Source organism: Callionymus lyra, chromosome 10 (genome assembly GCF_982586985.1).
Source record: "Callionymus lyra chromosome 10, fCalLyr1.hap1.1, whole genome shotgun sequence".
Classification (NCBI taxonomy): domain Eukaryota; kingdom Metazoa; phylum Chordata; class Actinopteri; order Syngnathiformes; family Callionymidae; genus Callionymus; species Callionymus lyra.
Genome location: NC_141827.1, coordinates 17,699,799 through 17,718,726, shown reverse-complemented (window position 1 = coordinate 17,718,726; position 18,928 = coordinate 17,699,799). Strand labels below are relative to the sequence as shown.

Sequence of the window (18,928 nt, the reverse complement as noted above, 5' to 3'; positions counted from 1 at the left end):
TAATGTCTGAGTGGAATAAGTGCCTACTGAAAGCATTTAAACATTAGCTGTGTTCATTCATCTCCCTCAACACCCCCCCTCCTCTTCTCTGTCACGCAGATTGATGGCCGATCCAGAGCGTACTACATCGCCAAAGAGATCTGCGACACCGAGAGACTGTAAGTATCTTCATGAATGTACACAGTGAGGCGAGGGCCTCTTCTTATTGATATGTTTCCTGCAATACAAATGAGGTTTAGAGTCATCAATTCAAGACGGTAAACCTTCTAAACTCTTGCCAGCAGCTTCCATCAACGTTGTCAGCCGACACTTGAAAATGTGTTGTTCCAGGGGTTTTTCATGAAAAACCTCTTGTTTTTTCTATCTTGATCATCACTCAAACAGTAAAAAAAAAAAAACTAGCATTTGCTCGTCCTGTATAGGAAAAGAAAACAATGCTCATAATTATTCAGAATCTCATTTTCTATTGATGCAGGACTTTTATTACCGATTCATTATGCCAGTACCAACAAGAATAAGGGTATTATTCTTGGCCTCTCTGAAAGAGTGCACTGTTGTGGCTGATATGCAGCCCCATTGTAGAAACATTGCATTCAGGGGAATATGACTTTTTAATTGCTGTCCACAGTAGTGGCCTCTATGTGCCAAATACCGTAATTAATAACGTCAGAAAGTGTAATCATGCTATGACGTTAAACATATACGCTGGAAATTGTCACTTATTTGATTATAAATGTTTTTCTATTTAAAATGTCTATCAAGTTTTTAATTTCTAGCCAGAATAGTTCTGTGTGAAACATGTAAAAAATGATGGAAATGTCACTTTCACACATAATATTCGTCAACAATTTTGAAGCACATTTACTAAAATGGTTAAATGATTACAGAAGATATTACTTAAAGAAATTTAACTGAATTATTTATTTAATTGTATTCAAATAAAGTGAGAAAATCGTGAAAATGGAAGAATTTGTTTCCAAACAAAGTTATATAAAACTTATGATCATATCGTAAAGTTATATTGACATTAAATTAGCACAGACAAGGAAAAGAGGCCAAAAATAAAATAAATCAAAAGTTTCATCCCCGCAGTGAGATGTTGTGACATGTTTATTATTATGGGACTCAACTTGGTTGTTGGAAAAAAAACATTAATTCCAGGTTATAATGACTTTAAATATCCAAATCACAAGAACCTCTAAACTAATGAATAAAAGTCAGTAATGGAATAAATTTTCTTGTCTTTTTCAGACATGTCAGCGCACTCAAACACCTTCAAGAGGTAAGAAACTTTTCACATGACTTTGACTTTCATCATTTCTTTGTGGCTCTTTATGTTTTTTGAAAAGTTCTCTGATAACGACACATCCTGCATGTCTCTGCCTTCATCCTCTGCTGCAGCGCTCAAGCTCTGTTTTGGTTTATCAATGTTGTTGCAGTGAGATCTACTTCCTGGTCTTGACAATGTTATAATGTGACTCTTGCCGATGTTATTGCATGTTAAGCCACTCGACTGATAGTTATACTCAGATACAGAAGCAGCTCACCTGAAGATCTGGACCAAGATGATAAGACAGAAAATTCTACATAATTTAAAGCTAAAGATGGGGGGTGGTATACATAAAGTAGTGTTTATTGAGGTTGACATTTAGTGGTTTTATTTTAGTGAAAAAGCTGTAAGGACAATTTTGAGTTTCACTCAAAAACATGCATAAAGCAATATAAGTTCCCTTTTTTCTTCAGGAAACTGTTCCAAGGCAGATTACACAAGCAATAAACATACACAGAGTTGTAAACTGGAAGAAAAAGTGAATCATAAAAAAGCCTTAGTAAAAATATCAAATAGGAAAAGGTGTATTATTTCATTCTGCGTATTAATGTCATCTAAGAGTAATTATGTATAAGGTTGTCTATTATTTACTTTATAAATACCGTCAAATAGAGTAAAATTGGAGCCAATTGTCACAAACCTATCCTGGTAAAAGGGATTGAAGCACTGAGTCTGTAAGATCACACTAGCCCCTTCATTTCATCTTAAATGACAGCCATGAAATACAAAACCAATACAAAACGAAATAAACAAAGGTAACTTGTGTACTCTTGTAGTTTTAAAAATCTTTAGGTAGGATACAATGTTAGAAGAAAATCAACTCTTCACCTGTAAAATAGCAAATGCATCTGCTGTAAATATTTAAAATCCTTACCATTTTTAAAACCTGACATGTCAATCTGTAATTTGTTTCTGTATTTTGACTCATGAGTGTTCTCCACCGGTCATCTTTCCGTTCTTCAATCATTCCTTTCCTGGGATTCCTGTCACAATACCACTATATATCCCCACAGAGATTGGAACCTGGATCAATAAAAACCGCCAGATGAAATATCATCAGTCTTGAAACAATAAAAAATGGTTTAGTTCTGATGGAAAGGGAAGCAAACAAACACAGAGAGATGCACGTGATCGCCGTTAAGCTGACGGCTGCCAGAAGAAAAGCTTGACACATAAAGTCATTGAACCCGGAGAAGCCCATCAGTCAGTTTCTAACTCATAACCTTGGATATCACCCTGAACGTCTGACGAGTGCCCACGGATGCCTCCTGCCGATGCTAAAGCTGCCACTGAAGTGTCCATGCTGCCATTGAGAAGAAATCATTTAAATAATATACAGCGGCGGCTGTGATGAACATAAATCTACAATCTCATCATGAGACTCAATGATACTAATTTCTTCTGGGCCGATATTAGGAAGTCAGTCAGCAGTAGTTCCCTAAGGATGGAGATGAAAGAAGAAACAAGGTCAAGAAGCATTGAGTGTGAGACCTAAAGCTTATAGTAATGGCTCTTTTAAATCGATTCCCAAGTTCTGTATTGAAATTTAATAGACCAAAATACAACAAGTGAGCTCTCTTGGATAATATCAGGTGTCAGGCCAGCATCACTTCCATTTCATTTCCTCCCTCTCACTTCTTCAACCCTCTGGTCCGTCCTTGAGCGTCAAGTTGAAGGTGGACATATCTCTCGTGTATCTTATTGTGAGGCGGCTGATGTTCAAGTGCAAGAGGACTTATCACATTCTAGAACAGGGGTCAACAACTTGTCTGGACCTGAAACAGATACTTCAAGGGCACCATGTTAACCCAAAGGTTATCAGTACACACTTCTGGAAAAATGTAATATTAACGCTACTCCTTAAAATGGATTTTTCACTACTCACCAAGGGAACAACAAGAAAAGAAACACAAGATGAAATAAATAGGATGGTTATGGCTCTTTCCAAATTTTTTTTTTTTTTCGATCCCTTTTACCAGGATAGGTTTGTTAAAAAAATACATTTTTTTGAAAGGCCTACATGGGTTACTCCTTGTGTCCGTGCGAGCGACCTGGATCTTGCACGCACTACGTTGGTTAGTCCTTTTCTTGAATCAGGATGATACATGTTGTAAACTGAACACAATTCATTTCTTATAATGTACTTAAAAAGCTTAACCTCTTCGTTGTACACGCCGTTGTCAAATATTCATTTTCAAGGATTCAAGGTATTTTTTGTCATTACGTTCAATATAAATGGAGCAGATTTATTTCTAAATGATACATCAAACAAAAAAAACACGAGATCAGTCATAGATCAGGATGAAGAAGGTCTGCATCCGTCTGCATTGGATAGTTGTATTCCACATCTCTGAAAGGCTGAAAGAGTCCAGCAGTTATAAAAAATGTGTACACAATTTTAATTATTCAACTACTTTTTGTGTCATAAGAAAACCTTTTTAAAACATTAGTGTTAATCTCACCACCCCCTGATGAAAGGCATGCATGTCTCCTTTTGCTTGTGTTGGTCTGTGTCTACAGAGTACTGTGGTCTTCAGTAAGTATAGGTAACAACTTCAACAAGTTACATTTGTTGTGCATTTTATGCCATTAACAGAACGAGGTGGAGTCCACACTTGTATGTTGAGTGTCAAACAGACTACGAGTTTGCTTAAGAACAAAATAAACAGAAGATTTACGATTTCACAGATCCAGGTGAAACACACCAACAGATATTGAGAGAAATAAAAATAAAAAACACATGCACTAGTCAATACACACCCATGGAAGACTAAGCTCAAAATTTGCTGGAACAAAGAAAAATGATGAGTTGGTTAGTAATGTTTTGATGAAGCTTCACGAAGTAGTATGATTACTTTCAGAGCCCACTAGATGGCGGTATCTGCCTGTTCTAATGAAATATCACATCCTTTTCAAACTGACCGCCACCTACTGACCTTTAAACAACATGACACTGTTTTATTAAGCTGTTTCATTAAAAGTAGAAAACAGGTTTTAAAGTTATTACTTTCACCCCCTGCTAAAATCTCGGCGAATGAGAGGTTACGAGAGTGGAGCCGATTATGACGTAATAATTGCCTTCACTCCTACTCCTGCCAGCTGCAATCACGACATGCTTTGTTTATACAACAAGTCACTTTGAGGTATAGACCTCGGGATTGACGATGTACGGTGACAAACCTTGGTATTTGACCAATCACAGCAGAGTGGGCGTGGTTACGGTAAACAAGATTTCAGCTCCAGAAAAATGAAGTGTTTTCAGTGGGCGGGGCTTAAGCACATTTTCTAATGTAAATATTTCAATGAAAAGAGAGTTTTATACAAACAGACACATATTGATGAATACAATAGAGGTAATAAGTACTTTGTAGGTAAACATTATTATAAAGATTGAGCAGATTCTGCCTCTTGTTCTTTCTTTTTTCTCAAAAGAAATGCTCCTTCTTACATTTTCTATTTCTACCTAGATGTAACTGATTGTTTAAGAGGTGTTTAAAGTCAAACTATAATGAAATGAGAAGGTTTACTGCGATCGAACGAAATGACGCAGCGACCCAATCCTGCAACCAAATGAGGATGACGATAGAAGAAATTCCTGCTTATCCGAGCAAGTGATGAATGTGTTGTATTCTTCTGTGGCACATTCTTTAGATGTCAGCAATGAAGTATTAAAGTGTCACTAAGTTATTCGCAAGAAATAGAGTTATTCTGTCCGGAAGCACCGCAGCAGTACAATGTGCACAAACACGGTGTTTGGAGTGGGAATCAAGTGAGAGGCACACATGAGCTATTGTTCCATTGTTTGATAAGGAATAACAAGAATACAAAGAATTTCCAGACCCTGTCCCCACATAGGAAGGGAGGCCGTGCTCTTCTTCCAAAGGACTTTTTCCATAACAGTTTGGCTACACGAGGCCAGACTTATTATTTTTTCTCGTTTGTAACCTGCTGACCCCTGAACAAATTCTCTCGACTAGAGTTATGACCGCGCATGACTGGCTGCTCAACCATCTGCTTAACACAGCTTCTTGACCTGCCAACGTGAGCGAAATGGGAATCGGGCTCAGGGTTGAGCGGAGCGGATTGAAACTAACCTTTTTGTGGAGCTGTGCTAAAGTATCTGTTGATCCCCGTGAAGAAACATGACGAATGTGAACTCATACACGATCGATGATGGAGCTTGTGCTGTCGAGTGGTGCCGTGTTATCCTCCGGGGACATCTGTAGTCGCTTTACGTCCTGGATCGCTCAAAGCTGGGATAGATTGTCTCGAGATACTCATCCTTAACACTGACAACATCCTCGTTGGTTTTTATTGCTGGAAATTGTGGCGACAACTTTTATAGTATAATGTACTCTTCACACTATTTACTTACTTCTATCATGTGGTTTATTTATTTTTAATGCACATTTTCTTCTGCTAATGAGGAACAAACAGAATCAGTCAGAAACCAGACATGGTCCTCACCTTTGCCCTCCTGAGATGGTTCTGCGTGAACAGCGTTAGTAAATCGGTTGCTTAAAAGACAAAAACGGTCTAATGGAGAAACATTTTTAGAAATCAATTGGAAAATTGTAAAAAAAATAACAAGGTATAATCAGATAATTTTCTTAATGATACATTTTGAAAATGAAAAGAAATACTGTAAAAATTGCTGTATATTATTATAATTATAATTTTAATAATTATTGGTGTTATTATTATTGTTATTATTTTCATTTTTTTTTCAATTTTTTTCAATTTTTTTTATATCGCTGTCTTCCACAGGCTTAAGAACAAATATTGCAATTGAATGACGAAACCAAAAATCAGGAAGATAATAGAAATAATTGAACAAAAACGTCAAAAGTAAAAAACAGTGACGACTTTCAACTTTATTTCACACTCAACAACCTGGAAATTCTCATATTTCTACCTCAAACATCAGAGGAGGCAAACTTAAAATGTTGTGTCTAAAGTTTCCTAAATTGATTACGCAACCACACCTGCTGGTGTTTATGACCACATTCCGGAGTTTCCTAAATGCCTGGACAGAGCCAGCGGTGGACTGTAGGAACTGAGGTGAAGGGAGGGAGTCAGGAAGGATGTTTAGGAGGATCTGACCTTCCTTCCTTCCATGTTTCACCCGCAGATTGTTCCACATTCCTGTGTGACTTTCATTCCTCCTGCTCCCCCTCCCTTCCTCCGTGCGACATCACATCCCTTTTTTTCCCCCTCTTCGTCCCGCCCTTACCTTGATTCTCAACACTCCCTCCTCTTTGTCTGCAGGACTTCAGGGAGGCAGTGGGAGAGTCGGAGGGTGGGGAGGGCGAGCCGGTGATGGAGGAGCAGAAGTTGGAGGAGATCTTGGGCGTGTTGCCTCAGGTCCTCACCCTCCACAGCAGCATCCTCGCCGAGCTGGAGGAGCGCATCGGCCAGTGGTAAATGAACGTTTGCTCAATGCAAAAATGAAGTCGGAATATATCGATTTACTTGGATGTGTGAGGTCATCAAGCTGTGACTAATGAGAAAAAGAAGTGTTAAGAAATCACTACAAGGTGATAATTGACTCCCAGCAGAGGTCACACCTGGATCCTCTACCGTGTGTCAGCAAGTGTGGAGATAATGATTTACCAGCTGCACATTATTTCATTTCACTTTGAACAAGAGATATAGCAGGGAATAAAGATGTGACGATCGTTTCCTCTGCGCAGGGAGGAGAGCCAGAGAGTCGTCGACGTGATCTTGTCTCGGCGAGAAGACTTCGGCGTGTTTGAGACCTTCATCTCGGAGTACGACCGCAGCATGAGTCTGCTGGAGGAGAGCTGCCGCAGTCACGCTGAGTTCGCCAGCGTCGTGAAGAAATTTGAGGTGACAAAAAGATTTGTTGTGATGGAGGAGCAACTGAAGATGGATGAAAGTAACTTATTTCCCGCTTTGACACACTCTTCTTTGGTTAAGTCAGCTCATTATTCAAGGATTGCTGTTCACTTTCCTGAAATCATGCAGCATTTTCGCAATGATAAAATCATCAAGTGTTACTGAAAGATTTTTGGAACTCACACAAAATATCATGAGGATCAATGATAAAATGAATTGAGCTAGACTTGAAAGTCCTGAATCAAAGTCTGATACTTCAAAAATGACAAAATATTAATAATATATAATCCTCTTTTTTAAGGAGTGAAGGCATTTAAATATTATTAATTCATTATTATATATTATATTTTGTATTGTATTTATGATGAATATATTATCATAATAATTCAATGCTATTATACTCTATTCCTTCATAATAAAGAATAAATAAAATATTCATTCACTTTTATTTAATTATACTATTCATATTTGATAACTGAATAATGCTGAAGCTATTTAGTCATTTAACTTTTTGTAACTTTAAATTCACTCTTTTTTTTTACAATATTACAGAAATATTGATATTGTATTATTGATTAAACACAGATGAATGAATAGAAAAAGTACATTGTTACTTTTGGTCAAGCAAACAACATTTCTGCTATGAAATCATTGAATGGCTTTAGCTGATAGAGAGAGACATGCCTTGTGTTAATCATATTTCTGTGGTCAGTGGGCTTCCACGGGGAGACAAAAGCATTTCTCTACTCTCTGTCAATTCCCTTCACACAGGACTGTCCTTTCACTGTTATATTGAAAATCCCTCCATGTCCAGCTCTAGTGCCCCCTGACATTCTATTACATGCATTCATGATGCTGATTCAGCAGTACATTCAGGAGCAGCAACAATAAGAATATTGACGAGCGTAAGCTGAAATTCAGAACATCTAGATATGCAGCAGATTCCTGTCCACGGACGCAAAGACAGAATACTATTGGGTCAATTATTTTTAAGTTTATCTTTTATGAATCGACCAACCAGTGGCTGTAAGTGTGTAATACGAGGGTTCGGAGAAGCAACTCCTTATGAATATTCAAGAGCAGCTGCCTCGTCCCCCGATATCGTTGTCGCTGCCAAAGTTCACTGGAGCTCATCTGCATAAAGAGGAAGTGATCTGAGGGATAAAGGGGATGTAGCATCACCCAGCTGGTCTCTAAGATGAAATTGAGTCACCTTCAGAAACACTGTCCAGGAAGTTGATATAATAACATGATCTTGCTTCATGAACTGCCAAGAGGCTCTAACATGGATGTAAATGAGTTAAGATGCAGAGATAAACTTATAGAATATCATTCTTTCCAGACACAAATTATTTTTGACAATAATCTTGTCCTTTTGATACCTTTGATACCTATTTTCACTTAAATTTAATCAAGTCCAGAGTTCAGAAGGAATGTATAAATGTTTCACATGCAAAATCAAATCAAAAAGTTAACACAGATTAGAGATAAAAAATAAAGAATGATGTGTGTACTTCAAAGAAATTGAATTACATTTTAAATTATATTCACTTCAAAAAGGAAAATGCATATAGAAAAAGAAAATTTAAGAAGAATTCTACTGCTTTTAATTGTGTCATGATATGTTTAATTAAAAATGTAAGTCCATACTATTTAACCTAAATAATTTAAGTCCAATTTATAATGTTTAATGAATCTGATGAAGGTCACCTGGTGTGATGTATTTGTTGTATCTTAAGCAGCTTAAGAAATAATTATAAAATATACATGTCATTAATTATTATATCAATTTAACCAAAGTAAAACTTAATCTACAAACGTAATTTGATTTAAAGCAGGTTTTAAATTATTTATTTTTCTATCCATTCATGTCTCTTATATCAGAGCATGTTGTGCGTTTGTGTTGTGTGTCACGTTGTGACTGATGTCGGTTGGTCTCTCAGCGCTGCCCTGGGACCAGCATGCAAGTGTGACCCTGCTGTAATGAGCAGAGGGAGTTGCGAGGAAGGGCAGGGGAGGGCTGTGAGGGTCATGAGATACATTCCACCGTTCCCTGTGAGATTGATGACGATTATTTACTCTGCCGTTGTTATTTTTACGTGACTGCGGATCGTCGTTAAGATTCTTGCTGTACAATTCCTATTCATTTGAGGAAAAGGTCGATATACAGCATTTTCTCCTTCACACGTCATATTTATCCTCCTCTTCCTTCGTTCCTGTTGTGTATATATACATGCTGGTCATTCCCTCCTTGGAAGTGGTGACAGTGATGAAGTGGTCATGGACTCTGATCAGATCAACAGCAACCCTTACAAGATTAGAACCTCCTCTCCATGTCCACTACCTGATCCAGCTCTGTATAGCTGATCTATTTCTGTTTATCTGCTTATAAAAAACACATTTCTTTTATCGTTTCATTTAAAAAAAAAAAAAAACCTTATTCAGTGTTCGTAGGAGAGCAAAAGAGGAAAGAGTGATGGTGTGAGTGTCTTCTAAAGGCAGCTGGGCAATGAGGCAGACAGAAGCTAATTAGAGAAGCAGCCTCTTTTACAACCCCCCAATTAGATCACTTGTGTGTGCGAGCGAGTGTGTTCCCCGCACAAAGTCGGGCGTGAAAGAGTGTGAGAGGTGTTTGTTTGTGAGCAGCTGTGTGAGTGCATGTGTTCACCTCTGCTCACAGAAGACATGGTACACACTCCCCTCCAATACGAAACCACATTATCATCATTATCATCTCTGGCACATCTCGGGCGAGCCTCTCCCTTTCGAACGAGTGTCACTTGGACGACAATTTGGAAGTTACTTTTGAGAGGAAGCGATGTTCTCTCCGAGTCAGGCTTAATAACAGGGAGCATGTTGAGATAAGGACAGGATAAAGAGAGGAGATCATATGATAAATGCAAAGTGAAGAGAGAATCTGATGTAAAACATTTTTTTAGTGGAGTACACAATGGAGATGAGTGGGTGCCATTCTCTGAGAAATTACATTTAAAAAATTTAAATGTTATGGATTTAAAGAGGATCAAAGTTGCATATTACCAAGGTCTTCATTGAATTAGAATCCAACACATTCTCTGGAGATTTCTTTACATAAATGATCTCCTTGGTATTGTATATGAGATTTCAATAAAAAAAAGGTAAACAATTTCTCTTATGAAAGACTCTTAGTATGAATGGTTTCTGAGGTGATCTTGTAGGGTTTGTGTGCAAAGGTCTCTATATATATCTCTCTATATATAAATAATATATACTGTAATATGGATGGATGGGTAGGTGGATGGATCAAAGGATGGGTGGCTTGCTAGAAAGACTTGGAAAGATGGTTGGATGGATGGATTAATGGATGGATGGACGGATGAATTAATGGAAATTCTATACTTGCTAGCTAAGGTAGTCAAAAACAGGTCTAGCTGCATGCTCTAACAATTAAAAAAAAAAAAAGAAGTGTGCATGATTTAAAAAATTATAATATAACAATGTACTGTATGAGAAAACTCAACATCAAAATGTATTTGAACTATGAGTTTAAAAAAGCAGCACATATGTCACCTCGATATATTAAATATGATCAATTAAAATAAGGGCCAAGAAATAAAAAACTATACATGTTCTTTTATTATATACAAGAATAAAATCGCAGCTTATTAAGCTTAATAAATATGATGGCCTAATGACGAATGTCCTTTTTTTTTTTAAAAGGATTTTCTCATCTTTCTTTTTGCTTGACGGCCCCTAACAACATTCACAGAATTTAATGTGGCCCTTGAAGAATTATAATTGCCCACCCCTGGTCTAAAACAATCCGAGGGAAAGGTTAAACACTTTATATTAACAAGTGTCAAAAAATATAATTCATAATCCAAAATGTATCAAAAACAAAAAAAAAAGGCAATCACTAAGACAGGAAGCATGAGGCTGTAGGGCAGAATCTCTGAACAGCAAAAATCTAAAAAAGCAATGTCATGTCTTTTCTCATTAACCTCTGCCAGTGGCTCATCAACAATCAAACATGGAGATAACATGGCTCGTTTTGTGCTGAGGTGTGTGTGTGTGTGTGTGTGTGTGTGTGTGTGTGTGGGGGGGGGGGGGGGGGGGGGAACACCACTGAAAGATACACCTGTCAGAGACAATTAGACCCTGATTGATTTTCTCCCGCTCGAACCCACTGCACTATTTTCCACCTGCAAACGATTCGCCTAAAGAAGAATGGTGAACGGTTATTCTGCAGGCCACTAGGACGATTGAAGGTCACTCTGTCCGCTGACCTTGACTAGCGAAATGACATTAAGAAAAAGGTCGACAGCGAGGCCAGAAAGGCAGCTTTTTGTGTGACTGGTGGGCTGTTGATAAGGTCCTGGAGATAACAAGACTCTGGGAGGACCTTTTTTAATGGAGATTGATTGAGTCTGCTTCTACATTTTAAGTGTAATGTTCTGTAGGAATAAGGTTTCCTCTTGTCTCGTGCAGAGAAAGAAGTCTGAGGATGCTGGCATCCCTCTGAAACACCAGCTGCTGCAGGTGATCGTGAGAGTGCTGCAATATCGTATGCTGCTCACAGGTAAGACACTTGTTTAAAAGCATTTGACATGGATTCCAATGTTGGGAAATACACACTTTAATTTTATATCATTTACATTATTCAACTCCGATACAACGATGAATGAGAAAAAACTCCGTTGTCAAGGTCATCATTTCACTTAAAAAGGAAATTGAAACACAGTTCAAAAGCGAGAAAAGAAACAACTTTCATGATTAAAAAAATTCCTTTGCATCAGAGAAAAAAAGTAAATAAAAACCAACTGGCGTTCAGCAGGATGGGAAACTGCAACCTGGGGGTCTAACACACGAGTTCTGAACCAACCCTAATTCTTCTACTTAATGTCTTAATGTGTTGAACAACTTTAAATATGTTTAGAACTTTTTTAGTTTTTGTTTATTGACATCCTTGCTCTGCTTTCTCTAAATGTAACTGAATCATGTCAACGTGGTCTTGTTCCTCTGAACGCTTGGATGAGTTTTCATAGGGCACTGTTTGAAAGCTGGGTTCTTCCTCAAACAGTCTTAACAGGCTTTTAATTAACAAATCCAAAAATATGATGAATATGATTCATGCAACCTGTGAAGAGATATATTATTTGGCACCATTAGGTACAAATTTTCTTAATGGTAGTAGAAGAATGTACGCAGTACATTTTTGTTTTTCAAAATGAGGTAAATTGAAGTCAAGCGAAGTCTTGAAGTTATCCCTTAAGTATGTAAATAGGATTGTATTGTATGTAGAGTTGGTTTTAAATGGTATAAAAATGCTTGAATTTTACTTGCCTTAACCCTTCCGTTATCTCAGGGTCAGTGTGACCCAAAGACCCAAGGGATATCGAAAACAAATGTGTTTTTGATATCCCTTGACCTGGAGATAAAACAAGGGTTAAGCTTTATATGAGGGAGATCTAGGCGTCTGTCCTCAAACTGCTGCCCCACGTCCAGATAAGGATTATTAGAATGGCTTAAATGTACCTTCCTTGTCTTTTTTACCTCCTCAGATTACCTGAACAACCTGTCACCTGATTCAAAAGAGTATGAAGACACACAAGGTAATGTTTCTTTTTTTTTATTACTTTATGGGAAATAATTTAAATCAATAAATAAAGTGAAACATTTCTGTTGTAATTCCTCAGCTGCCTTGGTGATCGTGTCTGAGGTTGCTGACCTGGCCAACGACAATCTGAAACAAGGGGTGAGTCCAACGCCGCTCTAATGTCCCATATGCCAATGTAACAGAGATATCCAATGCTGTGTCTCACACGCATACTTGCATACTCAAAGTGCGTCTCGAATCTTAGTATGCGAAATTTAGTGCACCATGCACACTAAATTGGTGTACTGAAACGCCCACAAAACTGAGTATGGTTCGATGGACACTATCCACCCTAAACGGCTGCCACCTTAGTGACGTTGTAAACGGAAGTTACAACATATATATGCATATGTATATGCATATACTTACAGGTGCATTTTCAGCCAGCAGTAGAAGGATGACACGTCTTCAGTGCTGATACCAGCTTAAATATCTAGCGAATATTTACATTCTCATATTTTTTTTAATTTCTTCTTCCAAACTTGCAAAACTTTCAGCCAGCAGGTGTCGGCGATAGCGTTCAAACAGCTGGTTGCAAGTATCGTTAAATAGTAGTAGAAGAAGAAGCTGGCGCGTCATTTCCTGTTAGTGCGTAGCGGCAGTGTTTGATTTGAGACGTACTATCTGTGGAGAATTTGCGTACTAGTTAGTATGTACACTATCCTGATGCATACTAACTTCTAGTATACTAAGAGAAGTACGCGATTTGAGACACAGCACAAGAGAGCGAAGGAGAAATCTATCCTTTTTTGACCTCAGCTGCTTGCTCAGGCACGAGACAGACGAGGAGAGTTGACATCATCCCAGGTGTATCGTCAAAAAGAGAGCTGTATACACACTTCAGCTCTGTCCATCTCCTTCATTTATCAGGTTTTCTCTCCTTAATACACACAAACACATAGACAGACAGTGAATACAAAGGCGCCCCGTATCTCTGCACCCCCCCCCACTCACTTGTCACTGCGCCTTCCATTCCTTGGGCTCACAAACAGTGATGGGTTCCTTCTGCCTGCATCCGTCACTAGATAATCATCTCTCTTTTATCTCACAGGAGAATTTGCTGCGGATGGTCCACATAGAGTACAGCGTGAAAGGAAGGAGAGACCTCCTGAAGCCTGGACGAGTGAGTGCAGCAAACATACACTACATTCTAGAGATCGATCCTTGAGCGCTCTTCTTTTGGCAGATGTTTGTTAAAGAAGGGACCCTCATGAAGGTGTCCAGGAAGTGCAGACAACCGAGACACCTATTTCTGGTAAGCCAGTTTTTTTTTCTTAAATCACTGCTTGACGACGTGCTCCAACGTTGATCCAAGTTGTTGTGAACTCATTCTTGCGATCTCGGAAATGTTTGTTGAAGGTGGTTCAGTGTAGTTGTTTTGTTGGTTTGTTTAAATTTCCAATAATCATCTTATCTGTTTTTTTAGATCCTTTTTTTTTTAAATCTGAAAGGTTATTTTCTGACCTGCTCAATTGACTCCAGCGACAAAAAAACATTGTCTAGTGAAGCTGCATGGTTTTTGTCCTCTTCAGGGCACCATCAATGATCATATCAGTCACTCCTTGAGTTTTGACTTAAAGGACTGACCTGATTATCCTTTATTGATTATGTAATATTGTTTCTGCATGTCAGCTTTTTGGTTGTAAATGCACCTTTAATGATTTAATTGGCTGGAAATAGATAGGTTAAAAGGCCAAATTTAAAGATAAATATGAGGTCAAGGGCTGTGGAAACCATAGGTGAATCAGTGAAGCATTTGTCCTCTATTAAACAAAATTACATTTACTGAGACATTCAGTAAAATAAATATGTTTAAAAGGCAACTAATGTGTTCTTTCAAGTGTCTCTCAAATAATTGGACTTCTATAGTAATTGTCAGTATGTGTCTGTGTACAAAACTCTTATTTCATTTAAATATTTATACAATTATATAACGTCTCTGGAGCTCACATCTTGTGAACCATAACCACACCCACCCTGCTGTGATTTGTCAAGCATTGAGGTTTGACACCTTGCGTCTACAATCCCAAAAGTCTGGACTTCCAAAGGGGGCCGGACGCTTTAAACAATGATGACGAATCAGATCTTTCTCACAAATAATGCAGACAAGCAATACCAACATATATGCATTTACAATACTGTTATATGTGGTTTAGTAGATTTGATTAAAATATTTTTATTTCAACATTTTCCGTATATACATCAATATACTGTATGTCTTGTCAGGCCTGATAGAATTCTTCCTTTTTTGTTGAATTAATTTCTTCCCCAGCCTTGAATTTTGCTTTAATGTACATGTTTTCTGAGTATACTTCTATTTACAGTCTTTTGAGTTAATGGTGAATTAAGTTGAGTAACGTCATGGAAACTATTGGTAGAGCATCTCTGAGAGTCCCCTTAAAGTCAGGATTTTTACAAGGGGGCAATTGCTTTCTTAAATATTGCGTTTGATGCTTACACACATACATATTTTAAAATATCTTCTACTGTTTAGTGTTGGATCAGATGAAAACAAAAATTATTCATTCATGGTAAGACAAAACCAAGTTATGTATTTTTATTTAAAGTTTTTAAATTTTAAAGCCTGTATACTACAAGATCTAGTTCAAGTTTTAAGTGGCAAAATCAGATTCCCAGACCAGGAATCAAAACTGGGCCAAGGCAGTGTGAGTGCCAGATCCCAACAACCATGCCCTGACTGATAGTTTTGGGTGTTAGAAAGTCACTGAGTGTAGCCAATTGCACTTAAGTTTCAAGTAGCATAATCAGATTCCCAGACCTGGAATCGAACCCGGGCCGGGTTGTATTAAGTTTAAAGTGGCAAAATCAGATTCCCTGACCGGGAATCGAACCCGGGCCACGGCGGTGAGAGCGCCGGATCCTAACCACTAGACCATCAGGGATGCTGTGTATGTTTCTTTGTTAGAAAGTCACTAAGCGTTTCCGATTGCCTGAATTTTTCAATTTCAAAAATGATATGCAGTTAAGTTTTAAGTGGCAGAATCAGACCGCGAATCAAAACTGGCCCAGGGCAGCGAGAGCTCCAGATTCCAACAGCTAGAACATCATTAATGCTCTGACTGATAGTTTTGGGTGTTAGAAAGTCACTGAGTGTAGCCAATTGCACTTAAATTTCAAGTAGCATAATCAGATTCCCAGACCGGGAATCGAACCCGGGCCGGGTTGTATTAAGTTTAAAGTGGCAAATCAGATTCCCTGACCGGGAATCGAACCCGGGCCACGGCAGTGAGAGCGCCGGATCCTAACCACTAGACCATCAGGGATGACTGTGTTTAGTTATCAGAAAGTCAATAAATGTACCCAATTAACTGAATGGTTACATTTTTAAGAGATATGTATTAAGTTTAAAGTGGCAAAATCAGATTCCCTGACCGGGAATCGAACCTGGGCCACGGCGGTGAGAGCGCCGGGTCCTAACCACTAGACCATCAGGGATACTGTGTATGTTTCTTTGTTAGAAAGTCACTAAGCGTTTCCGATTGCCTGAATTTTTAAATTTCAAAAGTGATATGCAGTTAAGTTTTAAGTGGCAGAATCAGACCACAAATCAGAACTGGGCCAAGGCAGTGAGAGTGCCAGATCCCAATGAGTGTAGCCAATTGCACTTAAGTTTCAAGTAGCATAATCAGATTCCCAGACCGGGAATCGAACCCGGGCCACGGCGGTGAGAGCGCCGGATCCTAACCACTAGACCATCAGGGATGCTGTGTATGTTTCTTTGTTAGAAAGTCACTAAGCGTTTCCGATTGCCTGAATTTTTAAATTTCAAAAATGATATGCAGTTAAGTTTTAAGTGGCAGAATCAGACCGCGAATCAAAACTGTGCCAGGGCAGCGAGAGTGCCAGATTCCAACAGCTAGAACATCATTAACGCTCTGACTGATAGTTTTGGGTGTTAGAAAGTCACTGAGTGTAGCCAATTGCACTTAAGTTTCAAGTAGCATAATCAGATTCCCAGACCGGGAATCGAACCCGGGCCACGGCGGTGAAAGCGCCGGATCCTAACCACTAGACCATCAGGGATGACTGTGTTTAGGTATTTGAAAGTCAGTAAGTGTATCCAATTAACTGAATGGTTACATTTTTAAGAGATATGTATTAAGTTTAAAGTGGCAAAATCAGATTCCCTGACCGGGAATCGAACCCGGGCCACGGCGGTGAGAGCGCCGGATCCTAACCACTAGACCATCAGGGATGCTGTGTATGTTTTTTTGTTAGAAAGTCACTAAGCGTTTCCGATTGCCTGAATTTTAAATTTCAAAAATGGTATGCAGTTAACTTTTAAGTGGCAGAATCAGACTGCGAATCAGAACTGGGCCAAGGCAGTGAGAGCGCCAGATTCCAACAGCTAGAACATCATTAATGCTCTGACTGATAGTTTTGGGTGTTAGAAAGTCACTGAGTGTAGCCAATTGCACTTAAGTTTCAAGTAGCATAATCAGATTCCCAGACCGGGAATCGAACCCGGGCCACGGCGGTGAGAGCGCCGGATCCTAACCACTAGACCATCAGGGATGACTGTGTTTAGCTATCAGAAAGTCAGTAAATGTACCAAATTAACTGAATGTTTACATTTTTAAGAGATATGTATTAAGTTTAAAGTGGCAAAATCAGATTCCCTGACCGGGAATCGAACCCGGGCCACGGCGGTGAGAGCGCCGGATCCTAACCACTAGACCATCAGGGATGCTGTGTATGTTTCTTTGTTAGAAAGTCACTAAGCGTTTCCGATTGCCTGAATTTTTAAATTTCAAAAATGATATGCAGTTAAGTTTTAAGTGGCAGAATCAGACCGTGAATCAAAACTGGGCCAGGGCAGCGAGAGTGCCAGATTCCAACAGCTAGAACATCATTAATGCTCTGACTGATAGTTTTGGGTGTTAGAAAGTCACTGAGTGTAGCCAATTGCACTTAAGTTTCAAGTAGCATAATCAGATTCCCAGACCGGGAATCGAACCCGGGCCACGGCGGTGAAAGCGCCGCATCCTAACCACTAGACCATCAGGGATGACTGTGTTTAGTTATCAGAAAGTCAATAAATGTACCCAATTAACTGAATGGTTACATTTTTAAGAGATATGTATTAAGTTTAAAGTGGCAAAATCAGATTCCCTGACCGGGAATCGAACCCGGGCCACGGCGGTGAGAGCGCCGGATCCTAACCACTAGACCATCAGGGATGACTGTGTTTAGGTATTTGAAAGTCAGTAAGTGTATCCAATTAACTGAATGTTTACATTTTTAAGAGATATGTATTAAGTTTAAAGTGGCAAAATCAGATTCCCTGACCGGGAATCGAACCCGGGCCACGGCGGTGAGAGCGCCGGATCCTAACCACTAGACCATCAGGGATGCTGTGTATGTTTCTTTGTTAGAAAGTCACTAAGCGTTTCCGATTGCCTGAATTTTTAAATTTCAAAAATGATATGCAGTTAAGTTTTAAGTGGCAGAATCAGACCGCGAATCAAAACTGGGCCAGGGCAGCGAGAGTGCCAGATTCCAACAGCTAGAACATCATTAATGCTCTGACTGATAGTTTTGGGTGTTAGAAAGTCACTGAGTGTAGCCAATTGCACTTAAGTTTCAAGTAGCATAATCAGATTCCCAGACCTGGAATCGAACCGGGGCCACGGCGGTGAGAGCGCCGGATCCTAACCATTAGACCATCAGGGATGCTGTGTATGTTTCTTTGTTAGAAAGTCACTAAGCGTTTCAGATTGCCTGAATTTTTAAATTTCAAAAATGATATGCAGTTAAGTTTTAAGTGGCAGAATCAGACCGCGAATCAGAACTGGGCCAAGGCAGCGAGAGCTCCAGATCCCAATGAGTGTAGCCAATTGCACTTAAGTTTCAAGTAGCATAATCAGATACCCAGACCGGGAATCGAACCCGGGCCACGGCGGTGAAAGCGCCGGATCCTAACCACTAGACCATCAGGGATGACTGTGTTTAGTTATCAGAAAGTCAATAAATGTACCCAATTAACTGAATGGTTACATTTTTAAGAGATATGTATTAAGTTTAAAGTGGCAAAATCAGATTCCCTGACCGGGAATCGAACCCGGGCCACGGCGGTGAGAGCG

General features: G+C 39.0%; 2 protein-coding genes and 14 non-coding genes across 17 annotated transcripts in view; 1 reads left to right on the top strand and 15 right to left on the bottom strand.

Moving 5' to 3' along the window:
* The window catches only part of zbtb40 (zinc finger and BTB domain containing 40), a 390,649-nt gene that overhangs the window by 160,575 nt on the left and 211,146 nt on the right, over positions 1-18,928 (bottom strand). The gene's annotated exons all lie outside the window — the stretch shown is intronic.
* Positions 1-18,928, top strand: part of fgd5a (FYVE, RhoGEF and PH domain containing 5a) — an 89,758-nt gene that overhangs the window by 11,410 nt on the left and 59,420 nt on the right. For both annotated transcript variants that reach the window (XM_087800519.1, XM_087800518.1), the window contains exons 4-12: positions 100-158; positions 1,252-1,282; positions 6,599-6,750; positions 7,024-7,180; positions 11,657-11,747; positions 12,730-12,780; positions 12,865-12,923; positions 13,876-13,947; positions 14,011-14,079. In XM_087800519.1, the coding sequence (XP_087656645.1) occupies positions 100-158; positions 1,252-1,282; positions 6,599-6,750; positions 7,024-7,180; positions 11,657-11,747; positions 12,730-12,780; positions 12,865-12,923; positions 13,876-13,947; positions 14,011-14,079 (741 nt within the window). The remainder of the gene's footprint in view (positions 1-99; positions 159-1,251; positions 1,283-6,598; positions 6,751-7,023; positions 7,181-11,656; positions 11,748-12,729; positions 12,781-12,864; positions 12,924-13,875; positions 13,948-14,010; positions 14,080-18,928) is intronic.
* trnae-cuc (transfer RNA glutamic acid (anticodon CUC)) lies at positions 15,656-15,727 on the bottom strand. The gene has a single exon. It is a non-coding gene; the product is annotated as a tRNA-Glu (tRNA).
* trnae-cuc (transfer RNA glutamic acid (anticodon CUC)) lies at positions 16,037-16,108 on the bottom strand. Its single transcript has one exon. It is a non-coding gene; the product is annotated as a tRNA-Glu (tRNA).
* trnae-cuc (transfer RNA glutamic acid (anticodon CUC)) lies at positions 16,209-16,280 on the bottom strand. The gene has a single exon. It is a non-coding gene; the product is annotated as a tRNA-Glu (tRNA).
* On the bottom strand, positions 16,476-16,547 carry trnae-cuc (transfer RNA glutamic acid (anticodon CUC)). Its single transcript has one exon. It is a non-coding gene; the product is annotated as a tRNA-Glu (tRNA).
* trnae-uuc (transfer RNA glutamic acid (anticodon UUC)) lies at positions 16,797-16,868 on the bottom strand. The gene has a single exon. It is a non-coding gene; the product is annotated as a tRNA-Glu (tRNA).
* Positions 16,969-17,040, bottom strand: trnae-cuc (transfer RNA glutamic acid (anticodon CUC)). The gene has a single exon. It is a non-coding gene; the product is annotated as a tRNA-Glu (tRNA).
* On the bottom strand, positions 17,289-17,360 carry trnae-cuc (transfer RNA glutamic acid (anticodon CUC)). The gene has a single exon. It is a non-coding gene; the product is annotated as a tRNA-Glu (tRNA).
* Positions 17,461-17,532, bottom strand: trnae-cuc (transfer RNA glutamic acid (anticodon CUC)). The gene has a single exon. It is a non-coding gene; the product is annotated as a tRNA-Glu (tRNA).
* trnae-uuc (transfer RNA glutamic acid (anticodon UUC)) lies at positions 17,782-17,853 on the bottom strand. The gene has a single exon. It is a non-coding gene; the product is annotated as a tRNA-Glu (tRNA).
* Positions 17,954-18,025, bottom strand: trnae-cuc (transfer RNA glutamic acid (anticodon CUC)). The gene has a single exon. It is a non-coding gene; the product is annotated as a tRNA-Glu (tRNA).
* On the bottom strand, positions 18,126-18,197 carry trnae-cuc (transfer RNA glutamic acid (anticodon CUC)). The gene has a single exon. It is a non-coding gene; the product is annotated as a tRNA-Glu (tRNA).
* trnae-cuc (transfer RNA glutamic acid (anticodon CUC)) lies at positions 18,447-18,518 on the bottom strand. The gene has a single exon. It is a non-coding gene; the product is annotated as a tRNA-Glu (tRNA).
* trnae-uuc (transfer RNA glutamic acid (anticodon UUC)) lies at positions 18,714-18,785 on the bottom strand. The gene has a single exon. It is a non-coding gene; the product is annotated as a tRNA-Glu (tRNA).
* The window catches only part of trnae-cuc (transfer RNA glutamic acid (anticodon CUC)), a 72-nt gene continuing 29 nt past the window's right edge, over positions 18,886-18,928 (bottom strand). Inside the window, exon 1 of the tRNA in view lies at positions 18,886-18,928. This exon is cut by the window's right edge and continues 29 nt beyond it. This is a non-coding gene — a tRNA (tRNA-Glu).